The sequence below is a fragment of the Petaurus breviceps genome, unplaced genomic scaffold (assembly GCF_028583685.1).
Source record: "Petaurus breviceps papuanus isolate PSGF00001 unplaced genomic scaffold, PetGlider_PUasm1.0 118, whole genome shotgun sequence".
Classification (NCBI taxonomy): Eukaryota; Metazoa; Chordata; class Mammalia; order Diprotodontia; family Petauridae; genus Petaurus; species Petaurus breviceps.
The window spans coordinates 27,574,695-27,601,912 of NW_027185616.1; the positions used below are offsets into that span (position 1 = coordinate 27,574,695).

Sequence of the window (27,218 nt, forward strand, 5' to 3'; positions counted from 1 at the left end):
TCTCTCTCTCCCCCCCCCCCCATTTGTATCTTTATATACGATAGCTTCTAAGGTGTCTTCGTAGTTCCAGGATTTACACACACCACCCACACCCACACCAAATCACCTGTTGAGGATGTGTCCTAAATCTAGGATCCTCAGAAGGGGCCCTCAGAAGTCGACTCTAACTTCCTCATTAAACAAATAAGGGTACTGAGACTCAGAGAGATTAAGCAATTTATTGACAGTCAAATTTATATAAAGTGAGGGAGATGGAATTGGCACCCAGACCACTCAGACCCTTCAGACTCCAAATTCAGAGCTCTTTTCATTGTACTAGGAATCTATACAATTTCAGGTTGATACTTTGTAGCTGAAGACACCTCCTCTCCAACCACTCCCCCCTCCCAAGAGGTATACTTACACACATATTGTTGAGACTTAGAACTGTAGTGTCTTTCATACAAGTATGATCGACAGATGATATTTCCAGATTCCTGGTAACACAGAACCTGACTTTATATGTGTCGTTTTACATGGACACTGAGTATTAATTTAGAAATTAAGAGCTTTGCTGTTGTTAAGGATGGTGCAAAATATCTGTCTTCTTCCCTTTTACTGACTCCATCTCTAATTCATCTTTCACATCCCTTCAAGATTAATCTTTTTTTTATGCATAGAACTTTGGCTATGTCTCTCCTCTTCTCAGAGAACTCAGTAAATTTCAAGCTACTTAGTTCTGAATTCAAGGTCTTTCCCTTAAATCATCTTACTTTTCTTGTCTTGTTGTATACCACTCCCCTCTCTACCTATGTCCTGGTCTAGTTAAACTAGATTACTTATTATCCCATACATATCCTGGACTGCCCCACAACTGTGCTTTTAGTCTGTGCTGTTTCCTACACGTAGAATGCAGTCTTATCCCCAGGCTCATCTCTCTCTCTTGAAATCCTATGGATACCTAAGTTAAACATTGTGGCCCAGCTCAAATACCATATGTTCTATTGTGATCATTTCCAATTCCTTCAAGCTTTTGATGCTTCACCTCCTTGCACCTGGACTAGCACTTGGTTTATGATATGTATGTTTATTTCTTAGCTATGTTTTTAAATCCTCCAATATCTTCCCCAGAAAATAACAGCTGCTGCCATATAGGAATACAAGAAATTTGCAATCACAAAGTGAAACTGAAAAAAGTTTTAAACAGCCAGTCAGGATATTGAATATTGCAAATATCTTTTTCCTTCATAATCTGAACTCCCATATTATAATACCAATTTTATGTACATTTGGTGAAACAGGGCTTATCCATGTAAGACTATGTAAGTTCTAACTTGTAGAGCTTTCTGAAAAGTTAAAAAAAGAGGAGATGCGCCATAGGACTATAGGTTGTTTCACTGGGTGGGGAAATAATAATACTTATGGGTTCAGAGAAATATCTACCCCTCTCTTCTTCAGGACACTATTGTAAGGAGAAAGATGATAGTAGACTTTTCATTCTTAGTTCTCTGAATGATGAATCGCGCCTTGTTGAAACATTTTTATATCTATTTTTTTCCTGCCATCCTGCACCTGACCCCACTGTCAGTTGGTGTGTGTTAGGGAATTCCAGCTAATGTAAATAACGCAACCAAAAATAATTAGGAAGATGCTTCTGGAGCAAGAGCAAGTGTATACTGTATTCCAAAGAAAAACAGAAATGCCTTTTGTTCAGTCAATTGATCCATCAACCAGAAAATATTAAGTCCTTGCTGTGTTCCAGGAACTGTGCCCCTAGGTCCTGAGGATGCCAAGAGAAAACTGAAATAGCTCAGCTTAATGGAATCTGCATGGTATTAGGAAAAAGCAAGCACAAGATATATACAAGGAGAATTTTGGGGAAGGGTACAAGCACTTGGAGGGGTGCGGGGTCAGAGAAGGTCTCATGTAGGAGATGGCACTTTAACTGAGTCTTGAAGCAACTGAGAGATTCTAAGAGGCGGAGGTAGAGATGAAGTGCGTTCTGCGAGTGAGGAACAAAGCTGCAAAGATACAGAGAGGAGGGAGGTGCAGTGTTGTGTGTGAGAAACAGCAGGTAGTCAGGTTGTCAGAAACTCAAAGAAAAGTAGAAGGAAAAATATGTCAAAAGCCTAGAAGTATAGGCAGGAGCCTCATTGATAAGAGCGGGGAAGGACCGTAGTTGGGCATAGTTTAAAATTGCTTTCCAGAATGGTTGAATCAGTTCACAACTCCACCAACAACACATTAATGTTCCAATTTTCCCACATCTTCAACATTTATCACTTTCCTTTTCTGTCCTATTAACCAATCTGATAGCTGTGGGGTGGCACCTCAGTTGTTCTAATTTGCATTTCTCTAATCAATAGTGATTTAGAATCTTTTTTTTCCCCACATGACTACAGATAGCTTGAATTTCTTCATCTGAAAACTGCATGTTCATATCCTTTGACCATTTAAATGATCAGTACTCTTGACTGGGATTATGGTATTCTTGACAGATATAGGAAGTTAGGTAGAGGGGTGGATTTTGGGGGAAAATAAAGAGTTCTGAGTTGTTGAGTCAGAGATGCCTATGGGACATTAAGTTGGAGTTCGATAGATAGTATATTTGTGGGATGTTTTGCACTATCTATTCCACTACTCCCCCATATTATCATGGATAACTCATGGTAAACTCTAAAAAATATTTGTTATTTTAAGAGAGGATGTTTCAATGCCATATTGATCCCAATCCTCCTTTCATGCCTTCTTTTGTGGTCTGTCACAAACACAGAATTCAACAGATGTTAACTACCTACTAGTCAGAGTGCACTGTGCTAAGTACAAAGATAAATAAAATCCCAGAACACAAGGAATGTATCCCAAAAATAAAGAGGGAAGACAACCCTCCTCTTTGTCTCATTCAAGACTACTGGAAGACATAACTTTCATTTGTGGCTCAATCTCAGACTTACACAGTATTTTACAATTAGTTTCTATATCCAGTACATTTTCTTTTTGATTTTTTTTTTGGAGGGCAGTTGGGATTAAGTGACTTGCCCATGGTCACAAGGCTAGTTTTTTGTGTGTGTGTGTGTGTTAAGTGTCTGATGCCAGATCTGAACCCAGGTCCTCCTGACTCCAGGGCCAGTGCTCTATTCACTGCACCACCTAGCCACCCCTCCAAGCACATTTTTTATATAAGATGTGTGAAAAAAAGTGATGTAATGGGGGCAGTTAGGGAATGTTGTTTTGTCACTGAATGGTTCTTCATAGGATCATATAGCTTTAGATTCCTTAGTGTTCATCTAACAGACCTTTCATTTTAGAGGCAAGAAAACTGAGGCCTGGGTTGGGGGTGAGGCTTGCAGAAGCAGGATCTTAATTTCCATCCTCTGACTACAAATCAAGGGTTCTTTTATATAATTTTTTGGAGGGGAGAGGGCAGGGCAATTGGGGTTAATTGACTTATCCAAGGTCACATGGCTAGTATGTCAAATGTCTGAGGCAGGATTTGAACTCAGGTCCTCCTGCCTCCAGGGCTGGTACTCTATTCACTGTGCCACCTAGCTGCCCCACTTCTATATAATTTATTACTCATAAATTGTGAGAACAAAATATTTTGTGACACCACTTTAAATCGCCCTTATCAAGTTCTCTACAGCATATCTATGCCTCTTTGCAAACCTTGAAGTATCATCATCATCATCATCATCATCATCATCATCATCATCATCACCACCATAATTATCATCTTGCTGACCAGCTGGTATGTTTGGGAATTGAGCAAACTGTTATTACGGTTATGATCAGACTATTATCAGTTGAGAGACAGCTGTTCTATTAGAAAGTCTTCTGGACTTGGAGATAGAAGATTTGGAATTAATTTCCCATTCCAACACTTCCCCTCCCCCCCCCTTTCAATGCATTAGTGGAAGGGATTTCCTCATTTGGGAATTCCGTATGTTAATGAAATCACAGGTCCAGTCCCTATGCCTACTCTATTCAATATTTAGTAGCCACGTGATGATGCAAGTTGATTAATATATCTGAGGCTCAGTTTCTTTATCAGTAGTATGAGGAGAAGACCCTGTGGTATATGTTTCACAGGGCTTATTGTGAGGATCAAATAATGTATGAAAAATCACTGAAAATTTCAGCATTAGACAAATGTCAAATCTCATTATTTTTTGGATTAAAAACCACAATACGTTAAACTCTCAAACTAGCCTAGATAAGGGAGGGAATAATAATACATAAAAATGTATGATAACACATAAAAAGGATACTTTCTAAATTATTTCTATTTGGTTTTGTAATAAAGTCAGAGAGATAAACAAATGTACTGCTTTTCTTTTATTGACACCAATCCTTCCAAACTCAAGTCTTATGGTAAGGCTGGATGAGACTAGAGTAATTAAAACTAACATTTATATGTCATCTTTACATTTGCAAAGTTCTTTCCACACCTTATCTCATTTAAGCCTCACAGCCACACTATAAAATAGATACTATGGGTATTATTACCCCCATTTTACAGATGAGGAAACTGAAATTGTGGGTGGTTAACTGATTTTTCCTGTAGTGACACAGGTAATAAACCTCAGAGGTTAGATTTGAACCAAGGTCCTTCCAATTCTAGTGCACTTTGTACTGTCATGCTGTCTCATGGAAGGGAATGAATTTCAGATGACACACCACAAATACACAGTCAATGTGTTATACCCATCTATTGCTAAGATGAAACAATCTTGTTTGCCTGGATCCAGACATGCCTTCTGTATCAAAATCAGCATGTAATAAAGCCTCAATCCCTTAAAATAGTTTAACAAATGTATTCAGAAACACACAGATGTTTAATTGATCATCGTTTTATGGCTAAAGACTCAGAGGGAACCTAGAGACAATTTAGTCCAATCCTTTTGTTTTATAGATAAGGAAACTGAGGCCCACGGAGTGAAGGGACCTTTGCAAAGCCAGGTGACTTACTAGTGGCTGAGCTGAAAATTGGAACCAGCTCGCCAAGTTCAAGTCCCATACTTGTCTTTACTGTCTTAATTATTGGGTTCAATTCTTTTGCAGGGATCACAGGGCATATTTTTTTTTCTGATTTCCTTCTTGTAATATTCTGGTTTTGAAAAACAGTGTCAACAAGCTAGCTATATACATATATATATACACATATATTATCAAACAATTGAATTTGTACTTTGGGATTTGCTAATTCAATAAACCACTCATTAAATTTCAGCTATTTACTAGCACATTTCTAGATACAAATTTATTACAAAGTGTTAATTATTGCTTTGTAATTGAAGACTAACTAAAAGTGTACAATCTAAGACTTGTTATTGTACCTGTTATATACTTCAAAGTAGTTAACATAATCATCTTCTAATTACTTTTACTATTATACTGTCAATATCACCTGTTGCAAAGTAAGTTTTCCTTCATCAGATAATTGGAATAACTGTGTCACTTTCTTCTCCAGCTCATTTTACAGATGAGAAACTGAGGCAAACATGGTTAAGTGATTTACCAAGGGTCACACAACTTGTAAGTGTCTGAGGACGAATTTGAACTCATGAAGATGAGTCTTCCTGGTTCCAAGTGCAGTGCTCTACCCATTGCATCATCTAGCTTCCCTATGTCATATATATATGCATGTATGTATGTATATATGTATATATACATATACACATATATAAAAATGTGAGAATTATATACTTGCATATTATACATCTGGGAAAGTATCACAATCCTCTCTCCTCTAGAAAGGAATAACAATTCATTCTACAAAAAAATTTTTATAACTATCTAATGCACTGTGCTAGATAGCAAACATAATTTACATAGGGCTAGTTCCTTGAATTCATGGAGATTACAGCCTATTATAGCCTACTAGGGGGAAGATACAATGAAATACAAAATAATAAATAATTAGTATTGAATGTATGTTAAGCAGGTGTAAAGGAGTCATTGATAAAAGCTGAGAGTAAATAACATGATAATAAAGTATATCGAATCATCTGAATCAGCTTGATGGAGTTATATTTTGATAACCACTGGATAAAGGATGAACAGATCAACCATTCTCCTTATGGCCTACATAAAAAACAAGATGGCCTTACCTTGACTGAGTTTTGAAGGAAGAACTCAATTGTTAAGGACTTCTGCCTTTTAGGGACTGAAGCAAGTGTGTGCGGGAGATTTCTTTCTCCTCTCTTTCCTATCAGCAGTGGCATCTTGTACATAGCTTGAGAGGGAAATTCAAGCATATTGCTTCCTGAACTCTAAATTTCTGTGTCCAAGTTAGGGTTCTTAAATGAGAGGGTTGCAGGCATGGAATTTTCTCTGCAGAGAGGATCTTTTTGGATGTATCATGTTGAGGTGGAAAGAGATAGTTCTAATGGTTCTGATCCTGAGGTCTACTTAAAGTTCAAAGCCACTGAGGATTTGTATGGAGGGAGAAGCTGAAGATGGTGGAGACTGCAGCAAAGAAGTGAAATAGTGTTCAGCGAAGCAGCATCTTTCAGTATCCAATGGAGTCTGCTTCTCCACTTGTGCATCCTGGCCCACATGTGTTCCCTATGGGTTCCCCTTCACATGTGATGTCTATATGTGTCCATCTTCCTATTCATGCTGTGTGTATTTATGGAAGAGTGTGCCCCAAGTTTATGGAGGGGGTCCTTTTTAAAACTATGCCATTTCAGTAAATGCCTTTGTTTTAAGCTAATAGTATCCTTTGGTTGACTAATAAAGGGGAAAATTATTGGTGGGGGCTTGTGAGCTAACGTTTTAGCAATACTGTGGACGCACAGAGTACCTTGAACCTGAGATAGTTGTCTCCTGGAGGAACTCAACCTATAAGCATGAATTGGGAGGAGATACTACCTATAGATATAAAAAAAGTACAGCGTGGTTTAGAAACAGGGAAAGGGAGTTTATTACTGTCAAGGTATTAGGAAACACCTGGCTTTCCTGAGCTAAAGACCAGCAAGTAAGTTTTGCCCTGAGCCTGGCATAACAACAATCCTTTGCACTCATCATCTGGCACAATCACATAACTATTGTGTTGCTTTGACTAGCACCAGGTGTTCTCTGAGCTCAACCACCTGACAAGTAACTATGTTCTAGTCATGAAGCCCTGCTATAAATCGAACTTGTCTCATTCTTGCTGTTACTCCCTCATTGTCAGGGCTATAGCACACTGTAGGTATAAGTTGGACTAAGTATTAAGATCTCCCCACACAGCTTTGGGTCCCCCCATTAGGGGCGGGCCCCAGCACATGTATCTAGATTCCCTCCTTGCTTATAAGCCATTTCCCTCACTTTGAAATTAAACTTCACTTTGGTTCCTGACTCTCCTGTTTCTAGCGAGCTCTGTTCCTCCAGGCCATTCACAGGTTAGAGACTGGTTCAGTTCGGTTGTCATTAACTACTTATGGAATGGATCAGGGTAGGCTTTGAGGGAGAGGTGCATTTGAATTGAACTTTAAAGACTGTATACTTCAAAAGGAAAAGTTGTTGAGGGTGGGGGAAGGTCATCATGGTATGGAGAGAAAAAAATGTAATCAAAAGCCCTGAATTTAGATTCTGCTTCTGATGCTTACTACCTATAAAAATCTTAGGCAAGTTACTTAGCCTCCCTCATCCTCATTTTCATCATCTATAAAATGATGGGCTTGGACTAAATGGCCCGTCATTCTTTTCATCTCTCTATATGTGATTTTGTGTGTATAGTCAACAACTCACAATGTTCTCCTTGTGATTATTGTATTGTAACAGGCAAAACTGGGCTACAAAGTTCAGAATGAACTCATCTGTGATAATTTATGTTAATAAATTAAAGATGGTAGGGTGAGTCAAGTAATAGTGGGGTTAAGATAATTCCTAATACTTGGGGTACATGACTCATAGTTTATATTTCAGAATTCCCATCAGCATGAACATTTGGAGACAAGCATGCATTGAATTTATTATTCTGTTGACATCCCAGTCTCCCACAAATACTTTTTTTTTCAAAAGGAAAAAATATGACAGTTCATAGAAACAGTGTGGTGCAGGAAATATAACACTGTTGAATCAAAAATTATAATTTAGTTCTAATGCCACTATTCACCAGTTGTGGGACCTTGGACATGTCATCCCTTTCTCTGGGAGGAGTCCAGTTCATGTTTAAAAAATAATTTGCGTCTATTTATTTCACGGCTGTTCCTACATTATTTAATTAATAGAAAAACCATTTTGTTTTTAACAAAGGGATAAATATGGTATAGATATTGAAACTTCTAAGATGTTTTTTCCATCTTTTGAAAGTAGCAATAACATTTGTGTATCAAATTTTACATCAATGTTTTAAAATCTGGAAAATTGAGTTTCCTCATCTTTATAGTGAAGGGGCTGGATTATGTCATCTCTAAAGTCACTTCCACCTCTGATCAATTCCATATTTGTGTGATTTTGCCCCTGAGACTTTTTAATAGTGACATCCCCTTCTCTCACTCCTTTCCTGATCTTATTCTCTGCCTTTCTTAGTAACTCTCTCCCAGTTACAGCTGCAGTTAAGTGGAAGAATATCCAGACTCTTCAGCTTTTCCTGCTATCAGCCAAGTTGCTTCTGTAAGACTGAGGAACTAAGGGACTAAAGAAAATGATCTTTGAAGCCAGTCAAGGAGTTAGAGTATCAAAGATATTCTGTCCTACTGGAAGGTTGTGCTAATTACACAAGAGCTATTTACAGAGTATTATAAGAAGCTTCTAAGAGTTCATAAGATATCAAATTTATAATATAATGCCTGCTTAAACTAAACACTGAATTCTCAGTGCTAACCTTCTGAAGATAACTTACGCAGCTTGATCTGCATGGGGAAAATGTATAAAGGCGGGAAAAACAAGAAAGAAAATTCTTACTCTCTGCCTTCATTTTTGCTTCCTAGGCTTACCTAATGTTTACACAATCTCTGGAATTCAAGAAGGTTATATTTTGAAGTGAATGATACAAAAGGGGATCCCCTTATGACTCTTTATTTTTCCTCCCAAGGACTCAGATTTTGTAATTAATATGACTGATCTGTCACCTTAAGAAGAATACATTTAATTACACATATACATTTAAAGAATTTCCCTTTTAGTTTACACTGTTGCAAGAAGTCTCAAAGGAAACAGTTCCAACAAATGTGAAGCATAAATTAAAAAGTCTCAACATGTTCACTAGACAACAAAATTATCCTTCATGATAAAAAAATGGATCATGAGAATCTCTTGAAAATAATGTATTTTCATTTCACTATTTTCCCTTTTAAAAATAAAGTTAAGTGGAAAGTTTCAAATCTTTGTCAAATGATGACTTTTTAGAAGGTGAGAACTGCCACTTTAAAATAATTTCAGAATCTGTTCCTATGTATTCAACAGAAGATATGAAACTGAAGTCCTGGCTCTGACACCAGTTTAGCTGTTTGATGATGGACAAATCATTAAATTTTCCTGAACCTTATTTTCCTCATCTTTAAAATAAGGGGGTTGAATTATATAACCTCTAATGGCTCTTCAAGATCTAACAGTCTATTATTTGTGAATTAGAATTAGAATAAACTGTATTATAGTTAGTAATTATATGTATTACAGGTCCCCCAAAACTGACTTTTACTTCAAAAAGCATCCTTGCTCTCATCCCCCCTCTCTTTCTACAAACTACTATGGCTACTAAATCTTTCATTCAGGAGATACTGTACTAGGTTTATGGAATCTACAGAGAGAGAGAGAGAGAGAATGAGTTTGTGTGCATCCATGTATATATGTGTAGGCATGAATGCAAACACTTGAATGCTTGGGTGCATGAAATGAACCTGACTGAATTTGGCCCTTGTGGTTTTTGAAATGATTGAGTATCAATTAAATATTCTCATAAAAAGCAAAATCATGAAAATTGTGGTAAATTTCAGACCACCCAACCCTATACATCTTTTTACATTTTCCAAAAAGATGGATACATTGTTAGCAAAGTGAGCAAGTCATTTAACTTCTGAGGCCTCAATTTCCTGATCAAATAAAGGAAGTGGACTAGATTTCTAAAGGTTCCTTACAGCTTCAACATTTTAAGATTGAAGACGAAACTTGAATTTCAATTTGTAACATTTACCAGCTGAACAAATACTTGACCTCTAGTGAAATGGAATTTGCTGACTCTATATAAATGAGAGCCTAAATAAAATAATTTATGATTAAAGAACTTTTCAAAATTGTATGTATTTCTGTAATTCCTTTGGAAATGCTGTGAATTAACTAGCCATTAATTTATTATAATTTATTTCACTTTTAGCATTGAAATAATTTTTAATTAAAATTAAGAGGGTATACATTTCTTCAGGGCAGGGTTTATGTCTTTGTATATCCTCAGATCTTATACATAATATTGTTTAATATTTATTAAATTAAATTAAAATATGAAATTGAAAGCTACTTAGGAGCAATTATATTATTTTAATATCCATAATTTCTAAAATTGGCTTCATAGTGAAATGACAGAAATTTGAAGAAACATATTAAACTCAGTATAGTAGCTCTACAAAATTCTTGGCTCAAAAAGCCAGTCTAAGTTCCCTCTAAATATGTAGTGAAATAAGTCAAATAAGTATTGAATTCACTTCATACCATTTGGATAGAAGTCAGGCTGGGTTTGTTAACCATAAACTTTTTGGATCTAGGTTGTACTACTCATTTGACCTATTTAAAACACACACACACACACACACACACACATTTTGGCTTAGTGAATAGTTGGTCAATAAGGGTACCTTAAGAACTGAAGTAAATCTAAACCAAACTCACTGTAATATATACAGAGTGTCCCAAAAGTCTAGGTGTAGTTTTAAACCTTCAGATTAAATCTGGCATTATAATTTTAATAAACTACATTGAACCAGATTCTTCTCCTTGTTTAAACTATTCTATAGATGTCTTCTAAATCTATTGGAATTACTCTTACATGTTTTTAATAAGTCATTGAAATAATGAATACTCCCTAAATTTATTTTTTTTAAACATTTTGGTCTTGGTAAGTCAGTTTGACTTAAAAAAAAACATATAGTTTAATATGATTGTGTTATGGGAGTAATTTTCTTTTGGTTTCATTTTCAATTTCAGCTACTCATTAGAAATAACTATGAGAAAGTTTTACTGGCCTATAAATGAGATAATTTGTACACAAACTTGAATTTTTTTTGCATATGCAACCTAAAATAAATAAATACTTTATATACGCACCCTACAAAAGAGCTCTTTTACTCGGCATCATGGAACTACTAAATTCTGGTTTCTTGGAATTTTGGAAGTACATAACAAGATAGTATAATAATTGATTAATAACTTCTTTAGATTTGCAAAATGCACTTTTCTCCTATAGCTTTGTGATCTAGGTACTATATCTCTCCTAATTTGGGGTTAGGGATTTGCTTTAGGATTTCATCTGTACAGGGAACTCCTGGGTAAGGAAACTCCTATCAGTGCAGGTAAGAGCCTTCTTTGTCATTAACTGCTTTAGAGGGTTGTCTGAAATATAGTAAGAGAATGAAAGAGAGTGGGAAGAAGGAAAAGGGAAAGAGAGAGAGAGAGGAAGGAAGAGGGGAGGAGGGAGAAAGGGAAGGAGGGAGGGAGGAAAGGAGAGAGAGGCAGGGAGAGAAAGAGAGACAGAGAGACACAGAGAGAATGAGAATTATTAGGTCTTTAAAATGTCTTCTATCCAAGCTAATGAAACTACAGAAAAATTTGAAAAAGTTTTGGTGAAAAAATCTGTTCAAGATTTAATAAATATTTTTAAAGTGAAGCTTTTTTTTTTAAAGTGAAGTGGATATTTAATAACACTGTGGTGACAAACAACAATATGGAATAAAGCCAATTGTAACCCATAACTTTCACTGTCTCCCAATCAGTTATTTGCCAAGTGTTCCACCAACAGATCATCGGGAAAAAAATAGAGATTTCACATTTAAATAAGTAATTCCTTACTCTTTATACTCCTTGTCTGATTCATCCTGAATGTTTTCCCCCCATTTAAACATATTATGTACAAAGCTTTGAGATCTTAGAAGTGAAATATATTTATTAATTAGATAAATGTTTTAAGTCATTGTACTTTCACTTGTCAGATCACTTTTATAGATCATGTTGCCTAGTCACTTGCCAGCATGCTTTTTTTAAAAACCTGAATGTTCACAAAAATCAACACAGTTCTAAATGTGTAAATATATATATATATGTATGTATATATATATACATACATACATATATATTTGATATGGGGCAATTTCAGGATCTTCATACTTCAGTTGATGGTGAATGCACATTTATTTACTTTGTACCTAGTTACCTACAACAATTTGGGATTTACTTTGTGTCTTAAATACTGTTATTAAGACTAAGAATCAATCTATAATGAACATTTAAACCTAGAAGCCATGCATTATGGCTTATGCATTAGAAGGCAAATTATCACATCACAAGGTATTACAAGTCATTCTAAGAGATATTAAATTTTCAACAGCTGTTAGACTCCTTTCAATCCCTCTGCAAACTTTTAAGATAAATTTCCTTTCTACTAGGAAACCTGGTAACTGAATTCTGAAATAATTTTATTGAATAAATTGGTCATTATAAACCACATTTATAATATTAAATAGTCATTTAAATATCCCCCCCCCCCACAAGCCCCAGAGAAAATAGTTTAAAAAACAACAACAGATGAATAGGATAGGGACAGAGAGTTGACCTGTGATTTCCTTGGTTTGGGGAGCTCGCCAGTGACGAAGTGCTTTCTGCCTATGCAGGTCAGTATCTTCTTTGCAACTGAAGGAAACAACTGTCTTTGTCTTAAAGAATTGTGAAAGCCCTAAGGGATTAAGTCTAACTAGCCCAGGGTCACCAAAGACAGTTTGGGTCTTGAATTTAGACCTTGGCTTTCAGGTAGGTTTAAAAGAAATGTAAAGAGATCCATCGTCTCAGTTTAAACTAGTAAACAGGTTGTAATGAATGTTGTTCTAATAGAAACCTCCCAGGATGCTGCATTGAATTCCTTGGTATCTAATCACTATTGTAAAATTGACATGGATGTTTTAGGCATGAGTTTGATTAGTTTACATGGTGCTATGGCATTTTTCCAATACAGTTAGCTTGGGTTTCAAAGAATCTCTTTAAAAACATTTCCCTAACTCTCACATTTTTTTTTTCAACTTTGTTCTTTCATCCTGGCTAGAACCTTTGAGGTTATATGGACCTTCAGGGACCCAAAACATATGAACAGTGACCAAAACATTTCAGAGAGTCATCTATCATTGTAGCTCTTGGTTTTTAAAGTTTATGGGCATATCTGTGACTTCCAATCTTCCCTTCCTTTCTGCTTCCAGCCAGATTGAGTAAATCTGACCCCCACAAAGTGAGCACATCATTTCTATTTGTCATCTTTGGCTCCCTTGGCAACTTTCAGTAGAATATGCCTTTCCCATAATAAAATTTACCTGCATCACTAAAACTATCTCCTTCCCCCATTTTGTTTGCACCAATATCGTCAGTGTTCGAAGCCACTCCAGAACTGCCACACCCTTCACTCCAGTGAAGCTTTTTCTAATTGGTTCCTCCACAAGCGATACAGTACTCCATAGACCACCATTCCCCCACCTTCAGAGAAAAAAGTCCTCTATCTACCACTAACTTCCCACCTCAAATTATGTATCTACAAGTTTCACATTTGCAGATTTTCTACCCTGTTCTTATCTCCTCAGATAAGATATCCTGGCCAAAAAGTTCCTTCTCCATTTCTACTCAGCTCCTGTTTTTACTGTAAACTGAGAAAATCAAGGAAACAGTTGAGGGCATAGGTAGGGTATGAATATATCTTCTTCCTTCTGGGGGAGCTTGGGCTGGGAAGGTCTCTGTACTAGAAACCTGTCACCCCATCTGAGAAGGTGCATAAGGGAGTGTGTTCAGAGCTCCTTTCTGTGACCTTCCAGGTACCCTTTCTTCAGTCTCTTTGGAGCTGCCGTAGAGGCCAAGGGGTAGGAAGTCCAAAGGGTGGAATAGGTTCATCATTGCTTTCAATCCCCTGTAACTGCTCGAAGGTATAAGGTGACTTGGTGGTGTCCCTGCTGCTCAGCTAGGTGCAAGGGGAGGCGACCCAGAGAATCTCCAATGTCCAAGCGGGCTCCTGCACGATGAAGCAAGATCAGAGTGTCCAGGAAACCCTCTCGGGCTGCATCGTGAACTGGAAGGGTGAGGGTGGTGGGGTCAGGGACATTGGGATCTGCTCCGTGTTTCAGTAGGAGCTCTGCCACACTGGCATTGCCCATCATCATGACCTAGAAGATAATTGAAGAGTGGTCAATGAGGTGATGTGAATGCCTAACTTATGCCAGTGGAGATATGTGTATACAGACATACTCAATGTGTGTGTGCGCACATGTACACACACTATTACAAATTTGCTATTTGCCTGGAACTTTGTCATAAATTATTTTTCATAGTAGTGAGGAAGGAATTATATATATTATGTAAATCCACATGTAAAAATAAGTTAAATTTCTCAACTGTCAACATTTCCCACCCCCATTACAAATAATGATAAACTAGTAGAATGACCTTTTCTAGAAAATGATGTAAGTTTTAGTCAGGAAATGACAAACTACAAATTTTCTTACAATTATGAAATTTTATAAAACAAAATTTAAGTTTTTAAAAAGATGAAAATAGTGATTTGAATCTGAAACAGTTTTTTAACTCAGTGCTTAAATTTCATTTTGGAAAATATTCATGTAAACTATACATGCATAAAAGATACATATGTGTATAAACATGTTACATACACGTCCAAAGAGTAAAATAAGTATTTTTGCCCTGTAAAAGTGCCATTTAATTATTCTAAAAGAAAGTTGCAGTATTAGCAGTAAAATCCTTTAGACTACCAGCAATGCCCTCTATATAGATATCTGTATATATATATATATATATATATATAGATATCTATACATATCTATATAAAGATGGACCGATTCCATTTTTTAGCAGAAATAAATATTTTTAAAGTGACATAGAATAAATTCCTTATAAAAAAAACTTTCCAAATGAAGAATATTAATGTGGGTTTTTTTTTCCCTTTGGAAGTAGAGTCAGGTGAAAATTAAACATGTTAGGGGCGGCCAGGTGGCTCAGCGAGTAAGAGCACTGGCTCCAGTGTCGGAATGACTTGGATCAAATCTGGGCTAAGATACTCAGCACCACACCCAGAAATAACTGTAACCTTGAGCAAGTTACTTAACCCCGATTGCTTTAAAAAAAAAAAAAAAAGAAAATTAAACACGTTTAAGTAATTGACAGGAACTTCAATTGTAGCACACACATGTATGCACACGTGTATTATATGTATGTGCACATGTACACAATAAACACACACACATGAATATACATGCATACATACTCGTGAACACACATGAAACTAGTTTCATCCATTCAAAATATTTTGAAACAGAAAGGGCATAATAATTAACTATAAAGAAAAAAACTGGTTCTCCAATAGTATACAATATAAATTCAGATTAACATTTTAAAGAACAAAAGTATTTCTGTTGCCTTTCTGTGATATATGATATAAAATACATATGAATTAACCTTTTTTTTTAATCGTGTAAGTTTTAAATCAGTGTAGTATCGTAAAAGCAATAACGAAACGGACTACTTTCTTTGACTCCAAGTATTGGGGAGGGGAACCCATGACATTGTTCCTCTACAGACAAATTGTTTTTACAGGGAAACAGATGAAAAAGTAGGGACGACTTCAAAAAAAGTTCCCGTTGAAATAAGCTTTCTTTGAAGGTGCTTTCTATTTCGATACTCTTCTAAAGTCGGGGAGGGGGCGTATTAATGAATGAGCATACAGTACTTTCATTACAAGGCTCGACCTACATTTAAAATCTTTTAAAATATAATGTGTCTGAAAACATACCTATAGCTCAAATAAGCATGCAATCTCCCCAACCCTCCCTGCTGTGTGTAATACCGATAAAAATCTCACCGTAGCATGATTTTTCCCCCGATTCTCTGATATATAACATACCCGTATATAAGCACCCCATTTCCTTTTTTTTTTAAATTAGTATTCCTGATTATTTTTCTGAGAAGTAGAAATACTTGCATACCCTCTGAATTACGGAACTTTTCGTTTACTTTCCAGTCTGTATGCTATCAGTAAAAGTCAATAAACAGAAAAAAAAAATGGCCCAAAGTAAATCCACAAAGAGCTTTCAGAATGGGAAAAGGGTAGGGAAGAGGACATCTTGGACATTTTTTTTAACTATTAAAACAATCGTGTGGTGCATTATGCTATTATCCAGATACTTTTAAAAAATATTCACTTTTCTTAATAATGCGTTTCACCAGATCTTAGACGCAAACCCAGTACCCGGCTGGGGAAATGTGGCAGCACCCGACCCGTCTTGCCCCACGTACCGCCTATTATACGAAATCATCCCAAGGCCAATCTCCCGCTACTCTCCCGCCCTCTACCGACCATCCAGTGTGGCCCCAGGTACCTGGATGGGACGCCTTCCAAAGCGATTGACTCCGTTGGGGTCTGCTCCCGAAGCCAGGAGCTGCTGCAGAAGTCCCACTTGCCCTCGGGCAGCGACACTTGTCAGGTCGAGATAGCTGTCTAGGCGAATACCCATTTCCCCTTCTGATTGTTCTGTCATTTCAGAACCCGTTAATGTTTCGGCTGATTATTGCAAGGCTCACTCTGTGCACGTCTCTCTCCTCCTTCCCTTCTTCTCTCCAGAGCCTTTGCTCCTTCCTGCAGAGGATTGCTTCACCCCTTCTTCTGTTCTTGCGGTCTTCTTGGCTCTGTCTCAAAGCTGATGGCTGAGTTTTAAACTGCCCCTCTAGACCTCCTTTCCGCTTAAGTGACCAGTGCTATCGCCGTCCAGAGTACTGGTTAGTCCCAGATTTCCACCCCCATGGGGATTTTGGAGTGAATCTAATAAACGAAAGTTTCCCTCACCTCTGCTAATGAAAGAGGTTTCAGAACTCAGGCACACCAGGGCAGGGCCGAAGCAAAACCCTTACCCACCTCTGTCTAGTTGCAGAAAGGGAAAGGATCTGGGAGGCTGAAATTGGCTCTCTCCAGCGGGGACAGTGCCCTGACTCACCCCACCCCCTTCTGGCTCCACCTCTGCTCCAGGCTAGCGCTGAACTTGTTCTAACTTGCCTGCCTTTTCACCCGGCAGCCGATGACATCACAGAAGACAATCTGGAGCAACCATACTCCCTAGAGAAGGGGAAGGCGGGGGTAGATATCGAGGCGCATGCGCTGCAGATCTGTTCAGGCGTACCCCCCGGACCCTAGGACAGGCTGCAACTTCATACTCCCCGGAACTTCCCACCCAAAGGTCCTATTCCAAAGGCAAAGTCCTAAAGGCTTTGGAATACTTGCAGAAACACCTCCCCTTTCCGCTTCACCTTGAAGTAGTCATAGTCACTCCCTTCTTATGGGAAAACAGCAGGTCAGCTCAAAATCTTTTGTTATCTACCAGTCTCCACGACAGGAACTCTTACTCTTAAACCCAGTTCCTGGGTTTCGCTCAGCTGGCGCCACTCTGTGGTTTAAACGATTTTTTTTTTTCTGCTGAAGATTTAGGGAGATATTTACTATAGATGTTTAAATAATTTCTCCTTTCTGGGAGTTCTTCCTTTTGTAGAAGACCGGTTAGTGACAGTTCTGCACCTGTCATGCTGGGCAAACCCTCTTCAGAAAGGACTTGGCATTTCAGAGGCTTTCCTGAAACCAAGTCTTGCATCAAGTAAAGATTTCTCACTTGGGCGTGTCTGGCCACCAGAAACACTGAACGATCCTGAGTATCCTGTTTTGTATGTGTATGAGTGTTTTTACTTTGAAGTATGGATACGACGCATTAAAAAAAGAAAATGCAACCTAAGAAGAATAATATTTTTATGAAAAAAAATCTTGAACTACATGATTTCAATTCATTCAATGTTTCCTTGTTTCCACTTTCATCTATTTAAACCCACCATCTTGGCAAGCAATTACATTTTTATTGTCAAGGGAATTTATGCAATTATAATTAAACATGTAGTCATAAAAATAAAACAGGGTGTGGTGCTGTCATGAAACAGCTGAGTAGTCATTCATTTACTGTGTGTATAAAGGCCAAATGTTGGGTAGGCCTTTTTTTTTTTTTTTTGAACCAAGATAAATGGCAGCCATGTCCCAGTTCCAAGCTCATTAGGTTGTGTTAAATGTATGCATTACCTAAAAGATTTTTGAAAAAATGCTGTCTGTGCAGTTGGGGTAGGGAGATAATGATAGGCTATGTCTACCTGGGATCAAAATTTTATTTTTCTGAGGAAATATTATGGTGAATATACTTATGGGTGGGCTGTCTGAAGAGCTTTGGCTTGTAATGACAATGTAGTTAAGTGTATTGAATAGGACAATTTCTTCCGTGTTGACGGAGAAGATTTAAAAGGCAAGTTGATCATTTTCATGGGATTAAGACATAGAAACCTGGTATCTGTCAGAATTTCTTTCTTGTAACTCACATGAATGTAAACTACTTACCATTTTCTCTTCATAAAATGAAGGGATTGGATGAGATGACCTCTGAAAACACTTTCTAGCTCTAAATCTATAATCCTTCTTTTACTCTTTTCTTTGTTGTTTCCTTTCTCTCTTGAGGAAACCAGGATTTTAATGCTGCTGATATAAAGTTTGCTTCTAGGACATCCCATCTAAGGAATCTCAGTCATGCTATTGTGTCCATTGAGGCTGCTCTTTCCTTGTAATGGGTTTTTATTCTAGGCCTTAGTTTTCTATGGACCATGTAAACAATATAAAAAGAGCCAGTAGTAAATGATCTAGGTTGAGCTGTCACAAAATATTTTTCTCATGTAGGGACACCAATATAAAGTTTTTGCTTTTAAAGGAAATATGACAGTGCAAAGAGAGTAAGAAAAACTGGGTTCCTTGACTAGTTTTGTCTAGCTGCATGACCTTGGCTAAGTTACAATTGTTAAGTCACAATGCCTTTTTTCTTTCCTTCTTCACAGATATTGTGAGGCCCAGGTAGGACAATGCATATGAAATCATTTTATGTAAACAAAAAAAGATCTATGTAAATGTGAGCTATGGATCTAGAAAATTTTTAGGAGAAATGAGCACTATGAGGTCAAGTTTGGGGTATAAGAAAAAAAACAGGGAAAGACAGCAATATGCTTGAGATATTTCTAAGAGGTAGCATGTCAGAGTGGGAAGATCATTAGATTAGAAATTAGGGAACAGAATTTTGAAGCCTGCCTCTGGTATTTTCTGTTTGTGTGAATTTGGGCAAATAATTTCAACTGTCGGAAAAATAGGTTTCTCATTTGTAAAACAAGAGATTAGGAGCTACATTATTTTTAAAGCCTCTTCCTTTAAATCTTATGATTTTCCCCATGCCAATTATTGGGAAAGCATGTTCAGGGCAGAATTGGTGCACAAATGCTTGAAATATTAGTAACATGGATAGCAACTCCATTTGAATTTTCTCAGGGTGGTCTTACATGAAACTCAGTACCTACTCTACAGACCTTAAGGGACAGATGTGTAACTTCATTTACTTTTTTTTTTTATATTCATCAACATGGGACTCAAGTGTACATTCATAATTTCTGTTTGTAAAATCATCTTCCCTTTTTCTGACTCCTAATAACTGATTTGTCAAATGTGACCTTTTAATGATTAGGTCAATCATGACTGAACTCAACAACAGAATTTTTGCAAGAGAGGGTAGTATGTATATAATCTATAATCTGTAACAGATTTATCATCTCTCTTATTATTTCTTTGTACTTGTGTCTCCTTTCCCTATCTTCTGTCTCTCTTGAAATTCTAACATTTTGTCCGGGTTATTCTCTATAGGTAATATATAAATGCCTCTTCCAGTAACTCAACTCTTTTTGTTCATTTCCTTTTAATGCAATGGATATATCATCCTTGGCTAATGTGTTTTAATACTATGGAACCACTAGAATATTCTTTTGAAGTGATTTGTAACAAATATACTCTGACTGTATAAGGTAAAACTTCAAACAAACAAACAAACCCTACATAACTTAATCGCAAGTTTGCGTTTTGCTTTTCTGCTCATATTAACATGAGAGTAAGACTCTCAGTTAGGTAACAGTGATTGTTAGTCCAATTTTAGATTTGGAAGAGTGAAAACTATCATGACCAAAGTAATATGGTGCAAGTGCGAAGAGTGGAGCCTGGCTATTTTGACTACAAGTCTGGGGACCCTCCCATGTATTCCTTCTTTTCTTTTTTTTTTTGGCGGGGCAGGGGGAGGTAGAGGAGGGAAGAGGATGAAAAACAGAGTTTAGTGTTATGAGAAAATTTACAACAAAGTTAAAATTTATTTGATGATATGCCTTATAATTAGTATATGGTAAAACTATAAATGCTAAACATTTCACCTGGATGAATGTAATTAGCATGATTTTTACATAGGTAACATTTCTAGCATGAGCCATGGGGGAGGGGAAGTGGAACATGTTGTTACATGGAGTCACTGCTAAGTAGCACACTCCCTTCTCCCCACCCCCACACACACTCAGGCTCTTTCTTCAGAGAGAGATTCATAACTAATTATTATGGAAATCTTTGGATGATTGGTGCATGCATTTCTAAGTCCTGGAAGTCTGGATCATTTTACACACAACCTTCCTCACTCAAAGATAACTGGATATAGTAATTGGACCTTATTATGTAGGCAAGACAGAAGGAGCTAAAAGGTTCAGTGGACAGAACAAGGACCTGGAGTCAGGAAGAATAAAGTGCAAATGTGACCTCAAATACTAATACTAATATAAAAACAAAACATGAATGATTTTTTAAAATCACAAAGTGTGTATCTTCTATATATATTTCAAACGTTCTTTGTAGCTAGAAAACCCCACATATTCTTTTATTAAGCACATTTCCAATCAGGTGCTCTAGAATTCCCAATTTGGTCCTCAGAATACATTGACCTTGTGAGCAAACTTCACTTTGAAGAGCTGCTTGTTATATATAGATGCACATATTTCTGCACACATATGTGAGCATGTACATAGATGTACTCATGCTTGGATTGCCTTCACACGTATACAGCATAATCAAAATAACTGGAAAGATTTGATTAGTTTGATTTTCCATGACCAAATCACACAACATTCTGTCTAGTTTATAGTGGATTGGACCAACCAGAACTTTCAAACATTTGTATACATCCCAGGCTACCTGTCCTGTTGACATATATCCAACATGTCAGGTGTAAAGATTTAAAGATATGTCCATACTTTTTTTTGGAGGGGGGAAGGCAGGGCAATTGGCGTTAAGTGACCTGACCTGAATTCAAATCCAGCCTCAGATACTTACAAGCTATGTGACCCTGGGTAATTCACTTTGCTTCTCTTCCCTCAGTTTCTTCATCTGTAAAATGGGGACAATAATAGCATCTACCTCCCAGGGTTGCTGTGAGGATTAAAGGAGATCAGAATTGCAAAGTGCCTAGCACATGCTGTATAATTGTTAGCTATTATTATAACTTATGAGACTACCCTATCCTGTATGAAACTTGTTCATGTTCACCTATACATCATTCTCACGGGGTTTACTTACCACACTGGAGATCTTCCTTTCATTCTCTTGATCTTGTGTGAATTCTAGTGGGGCTCATGATCTATCCAAGGGTCTTCTATAACTTTCACGATTTAACCTTTTTCAGCTGTACATTTCTGTGATAATAGCTATTATGCCATTCCCCCTGTACAATTCTTAGATGGTAATAAAGTATAGTTGTTTTTAAAAAATATTTTTATTTTACCTATCATGTATCTGTCCAATACCTCTTTGGTGATCTGAAACTTAAATTCTCTGGACACTGTGCTTCTGAACTTTCCAGCCATAAGATAATATTAGAAGACTGGTTTTTACAAATATGGGTCTTTGTTTAAAAGAAAAGATTAAGGTCATTCAAAGAAGTGAATAATTTCTAGTTATTCAGATGTTCCCACATATTCAGTTAGGAATGTACAGACTGTCTTAAGAAGAAACTATATCTTAATATTTTAACATGGTACATAGATTTTAAGTACAATAGTGGAATAATTTTAGGAAGAAAAAACTGCATAAAATCAAATAATGCTTGGGCCTTTTGGAGTTGCATAATATGGTTAGTGTCTAATGCTTTGTTTTTCATTACTTTAGCAAATAGGAGTAGGAGATAAAGACATAAAAGAGGGTGTATTAGACTCAATTCATCTTTCCTCCAGGAATAGAATAAGCAACACAAATGATACAAGAAACTACGTTTGTAACCATAATTGGTAAGTAACACTGGAGGCGATAATAATGATGGCTAGCATTTATATAGAACTTTGTTTTACCAAATGCTTTGCAAATATCATCGCATTTTATCCTCATAACAACTTTGGGAGTTAGATGCTGTATCAGGAAACTGAGGAGAATAGAGGATAAGTGATTTACCCAAGGTCACAGGACTATTAAATATCTGAGGCAGGATTTGAATTTAGATTTTCCTGACTCCAGGTCTAGCACTCTAATGACTGTGCCAGCTGGAGAGAAACCAGCAGTGTCTACATCTTACCTTCTTGATTTTCTTGGATAGTAATTTTTTTTTCCTTTTTAATTTTCCCTCAATTTCTCCTATTTGATTTTTATCTTTTTCTTTTTGGAGGGGTCAAGGCAGGATAAGGGGTTAAGTGACTTGCCCAAGGTCATACAGCTAGTAAGTGTTAAGTGTCTGAGGCCAGATTTGAACTCAGGTCTTCCTGGCTCCCGGGTTGGTGCTCTATTCACACTGTGCCACCTAGCTGCCCCTCTTATTTCATTTTTAAAGTCCTTTTTAAGTTCTTCCAAGAACTCTTTCTGTGTTTGGAAAAATTTGATGTTTCTTATTGTTTTTTTTTTTTTAAGTTCCATTATCTTCCTCTGAATATGAACCTAGAATTTCTCTATTCCCATAGTAACTATCTTGGGTTCTTTCTCCTTTGCTTACTCATATCTATCTATCTATCTATCTATCTATCTATCTATCTATCTATCTATCTATCTATCTATCTGTCTGTCTCTGTCTGTCTGTCTGTCTGTCTGTCTGTCTGTCTGTATGTCTGTCTATCGCATCTATTAGTATAATCAAGTTGTAGTCCCAAGGTAAGGGGAATGATACCCCCAAATTCAGGTCTTTCTTACTATTATTTTCTAAGGACTGTCTTGAGGCCTAGTCTTGGGCTTTCCTCTCTACTTCTAAGCCACAGCTAGGGTCCCCAGCCACACTGTCCTGCTTCTTGAGGTTCCTCTGGTGGCTGCAAACTACAGCTGTCCTCTCTGCTCTGGAACTGAAACTAGGGACTTTGCTCTCCTGCCAGTGCCCACAGCCAACAGGGTCCCTACCCTTCATTACTGCATTAACCAGGTGTGTGCTGGCTCTTCCCTGCAGCCACAGCCCAGATCAGCATAGGTTGGTGTCCCTTGACAGAAGATCCCTCAATCTTTTCCTACTCAGTCATCAGACCCCCACATTGTCTTGAAGATAAAAGTTTCTAAGGCTGAGGCTGCTTCTCAACCCAGCTGCCCCCAGGGCTTGTTTGTTGATTCTGCAGAATCCCTGGAGGTTGAGTATTTCTTGGGGTCTTCTCAAATATTCTTAGGACAACTGCTTTACCCCTTGTTTATTTCTGCTGTTCTGAGGCAATGCTGTGTGTGTGTGTGTGTGTGTGTGTGTGTGTGTGTGTGTGTGTGTGTAGGAAATTTGGAGAGCTAAAGGTTTTCTGACCCACTCTGCCATCTTCCCAAAATCCTCAGAAAGTTAGTTTTTAAAGAGGCACTTCCCCCCTGCCCTCCCCCCCCCCCGTTTTTCACTTGCACATAAACTGAAAAGAATTAATGTTCTTTCTGTGGCTTCTGCATCATCACTATTTTGATCTCTTTTTTTCTCCTTTGAGGAGTAATATACTTTGAGAAATTTTACCTCCATTTTAAGGGTGGGGGAGACAGGAACAGAAAGAGAAAGAAGAATAGAAAGACAGAATCACAGAGGACAGAAATACAGAGTGTGAGAGAGAAAAAGAGTAGGGAAGATGTAAAGAGAAAGAGAAAAGCTAGAGAGAAAAAAATAGGGAGAGAAAAGAGGAGGAGGGGGAAGAGAGAAACAGAAAAGAAACAGAGATCTGTGAGCCAAAAATGATGTTTCCCCAGACAAAGCCAGAAAGCCAGAGGGGTTTTAACCTCTTTAGAGCAAATTAATGAGACAGTAACATGAGATAAGTAGCCAAGTTAAAAAAAGCCAGATGCTCCTCCGCGTGTAAGGAAAACAAAAGCAAACACTGTAGAAACAGCCTACCTTACTTACATTGGCACTGTAGGCGAATCCAGCTTGAATCGTAAGGCCTCACCTGGTGCCCAAGTAGGACACACCCAAACTTTCTACTGCAGAGGTGGGGCTAGATTCTAGTCAGCATAAAACTTGTCATGGAGATGAGTAAAGAGCCTTTTTGGACAATAATCAACCTATACCTGATTGCCTAACCGAAGTAAAATAAATACCCCAATAGGCCTGTATGTGTAGACATTTCACAGTACTTTGGAAATGAGAAATGCCAGAATAACACTGCAATTAGTTCTTATATGTCCTTTTACATGTAGATATACTTTTGTTTAAAAATGTAATTCTTCTTTTAGTCCCTTAGTTACTCGAAACCAGGGAAGGAATATCGAGGGACCTAGAAGAGAAAAATTTTGCTTAGTTATTCCTTCTCTCCTGTCTCTAGTCCCATTGCATAATACTCCCTCCCACCCAACAAGGGCAATTGAGGGAGGGGATAACTACACATTGCAGCAGGAAATGGAGCATGAGGTAACACTTCAGTTTCATTGAGACAGTGGGGTGCATTAGATAAAGTGCTGGAGGTGAGGTTGGGAAGGCCTGGGTTCTAATCTCACCTTTGATCATCACCAGCTATGTGACCCTATCTATAAAACAGGGATAATGGGGGCACAAACCACCCAGGCTTTCTCAACCCAAGGATCCTTGGCCGCGGCTTTCTATAAATCCGCCACAGGGAATCTCCCAAATATGTTCGATACTTTTCTCAGATTATTTTCACTGTTATCACTGATGTTCAACCAACAGCCTATCTTTTTTTTTTTTTTGGTCAAGTTAACAACTACTATTATGTTCCAGGCACTGTGCTATGGGCTGAGGATAGCAATAAAGATGAAGGTAATTAGCTTATCCTTTATAATAATAAAGCTTCAATGCTGGATTGATTTTTGATTCTGGCAGAATGGGAGAACTCCTACGTTGGAACTCCTTCTACTGATACAGATCACAATTCATCCACGATTTAGTAGACAAGTTCTAAGGAGCGGTTTGGGTTACAGAGGTGTTAAATGATGTGCCTAGGGTCATACAATTAATAAATATCTGAGGCAGGGTGTGAACCTAGATCTTGTTGATTATAAGATGCAAACTTTATCCATTATACTATGCTTCCTCTAGTAGTAATTGACATTTATATAATATATATTTGCAAAAAAAAATTCCATGTGTGATTTTATTTGATGATTATATTTTACTCTGATTTTATACAGGGTGTCCCTGAAGTTTGGACACATAGGAAATCTCATTAACTATGCATATTTCTAAGAAATGAAATGAATGAAATTTTTGACAGCATTTTATTTAGTTAGCAAATGTTTTAGCCATGACAATTCATATGGAATATAAGCTTTCATTAACTATTGAAGACTTTTCCATATTAATGAGATTAATTTAATTTCATTAATTAATGAATTTCCTATGTGTTTTTTATGTCCTTCTATGAAATCTCATGTATGCTAATTAAATAAAATGTTGTTGAAAATTTCATTAACTTAATTTCTTGAAAACATGCATAGTTAATGGGATTTCCTATTTTCAGACTTTAGGGACACCCTATAAAAATCATTGTTGGCACTATGCTCTAGCCAATTTATGTCCATCAGATATATTTTTTTTTTGGTTTATCTGCAAATTGGATTCTTTTGATATCATGGCATTCCCTGGTAACCATATAGTGCCAATGAGAGAACACTGCTACTAACAAGATGTAATACATGCAGTAGAATTTAAATTCAAGTCTTTCCTATCCCAAGGCTGACTTTCTATTCATTTTGACCTTCTGCCTCATATACCAGCTATATAACTTTAAAAATTAATTAAAATCTGGAGGTAAGTGAAATTTACATTTAACTTCTTCAATCTAAGAACCTTTTCTTCTCCTAATAAACACAGAAAGTTATGAGGAGAAATTAATGACTCAGGCAATTTGTGGCCTGGATTATTTGACCCCTAAATAGTAGAGAATTGACCTTATTGGTCAGTATTCTTGTTTTTGTCATGATTATTTGCATTGCTCAAACAGTTGTGGATGTTGGATGCATTTTAAACACTAGCTGACTATATTTCTTAGCTTACTTTTAAAGATTTTTGTAAAGTCATTTTCCTAAAGAGCTTTATTCAGTCAAGTCAACAAGCATTTATTAAGCACCTACTTTGTTCCAGGCTCTGAGCTAAGCATTGGGGATAAACAGAAAGTCAACAAGAGTCTCTTCTCTCAAGGAGCTTGTAGTTTGATGAGGGAAGCAACATACAAACAATATACACACATGCACATAGATGTATAGATGTTTAGATCTATAAGTTATATATAACTACATTATATGTCTAATTACACATGTTATGTATGTAATGTGTAAACATGTAGATCTCTAAGCATATATACATCTGTATGTATGTGTATATACACACTGTATATATACAAACCAACTATATACCCACAATTACATATACACACACCTAGTTTGCACATAGTTATTTGTATGTTGTCTCCCCTGTCAGCTTATGAGCTCCTTAAGACCAGAGACTATAGACATAGCTGTTTAATAGAGATCTTATTATATAGATCTCTATCAGAGGGAAGGCCCTATTATTAAGAAGAAATTCAGCAAGAATTTACCAAGTGGGGCGGCTAGGTGGCATAGTGAGTAAAGTGCCGGCCCCGGAGTCAGGAGGACCTGAGTTCAGTTCCGGCCTCATACACTTAACACCCACACACCCACACACACACCCACACACCCACACACACACACACACACACACACACACACACACACACACACACAC

At 37.1% G+C, this 27,218-nt stretch overlaps 1 protein-coding gene and 1 long non-coding RNA gene across 2 annotated transcripts in view; one reads left to right on the forward strand and one right to left on the reverse strand.

Moving 5' to 3' along the window:
* The window catches only part of LOC138160797 (uncharacterized), a 122,968-nt gene that overhangs the window by 1,029 nt on the left and 94,721 nt on the right, over positions 1-27,218 (forward strand). The window lies entirely within an intron of this gene.
* LOC138160779 (cyclin-dependent kinase 4 inhibitor B-like) lies at positions 8,970-17,802 on the reverse strand. The gene is made up of 2 exons (XM_069087518.1): positions 16,533-17,802; positions 8,970-14,306 (listed from the first exon to the last, which is right to left on the reverse strand). The coding sequence occupies exons 1-2, from the start codon at positions 16,689-16,691 to the stop codon at positions 14,046-14,048; spliced, it is 420 nt and encodes a 139-aa protein (XP_068943619.1). The 5' UTR covers positions 16,692-17,802; the 3' UTR covers positions 8,970-14,045.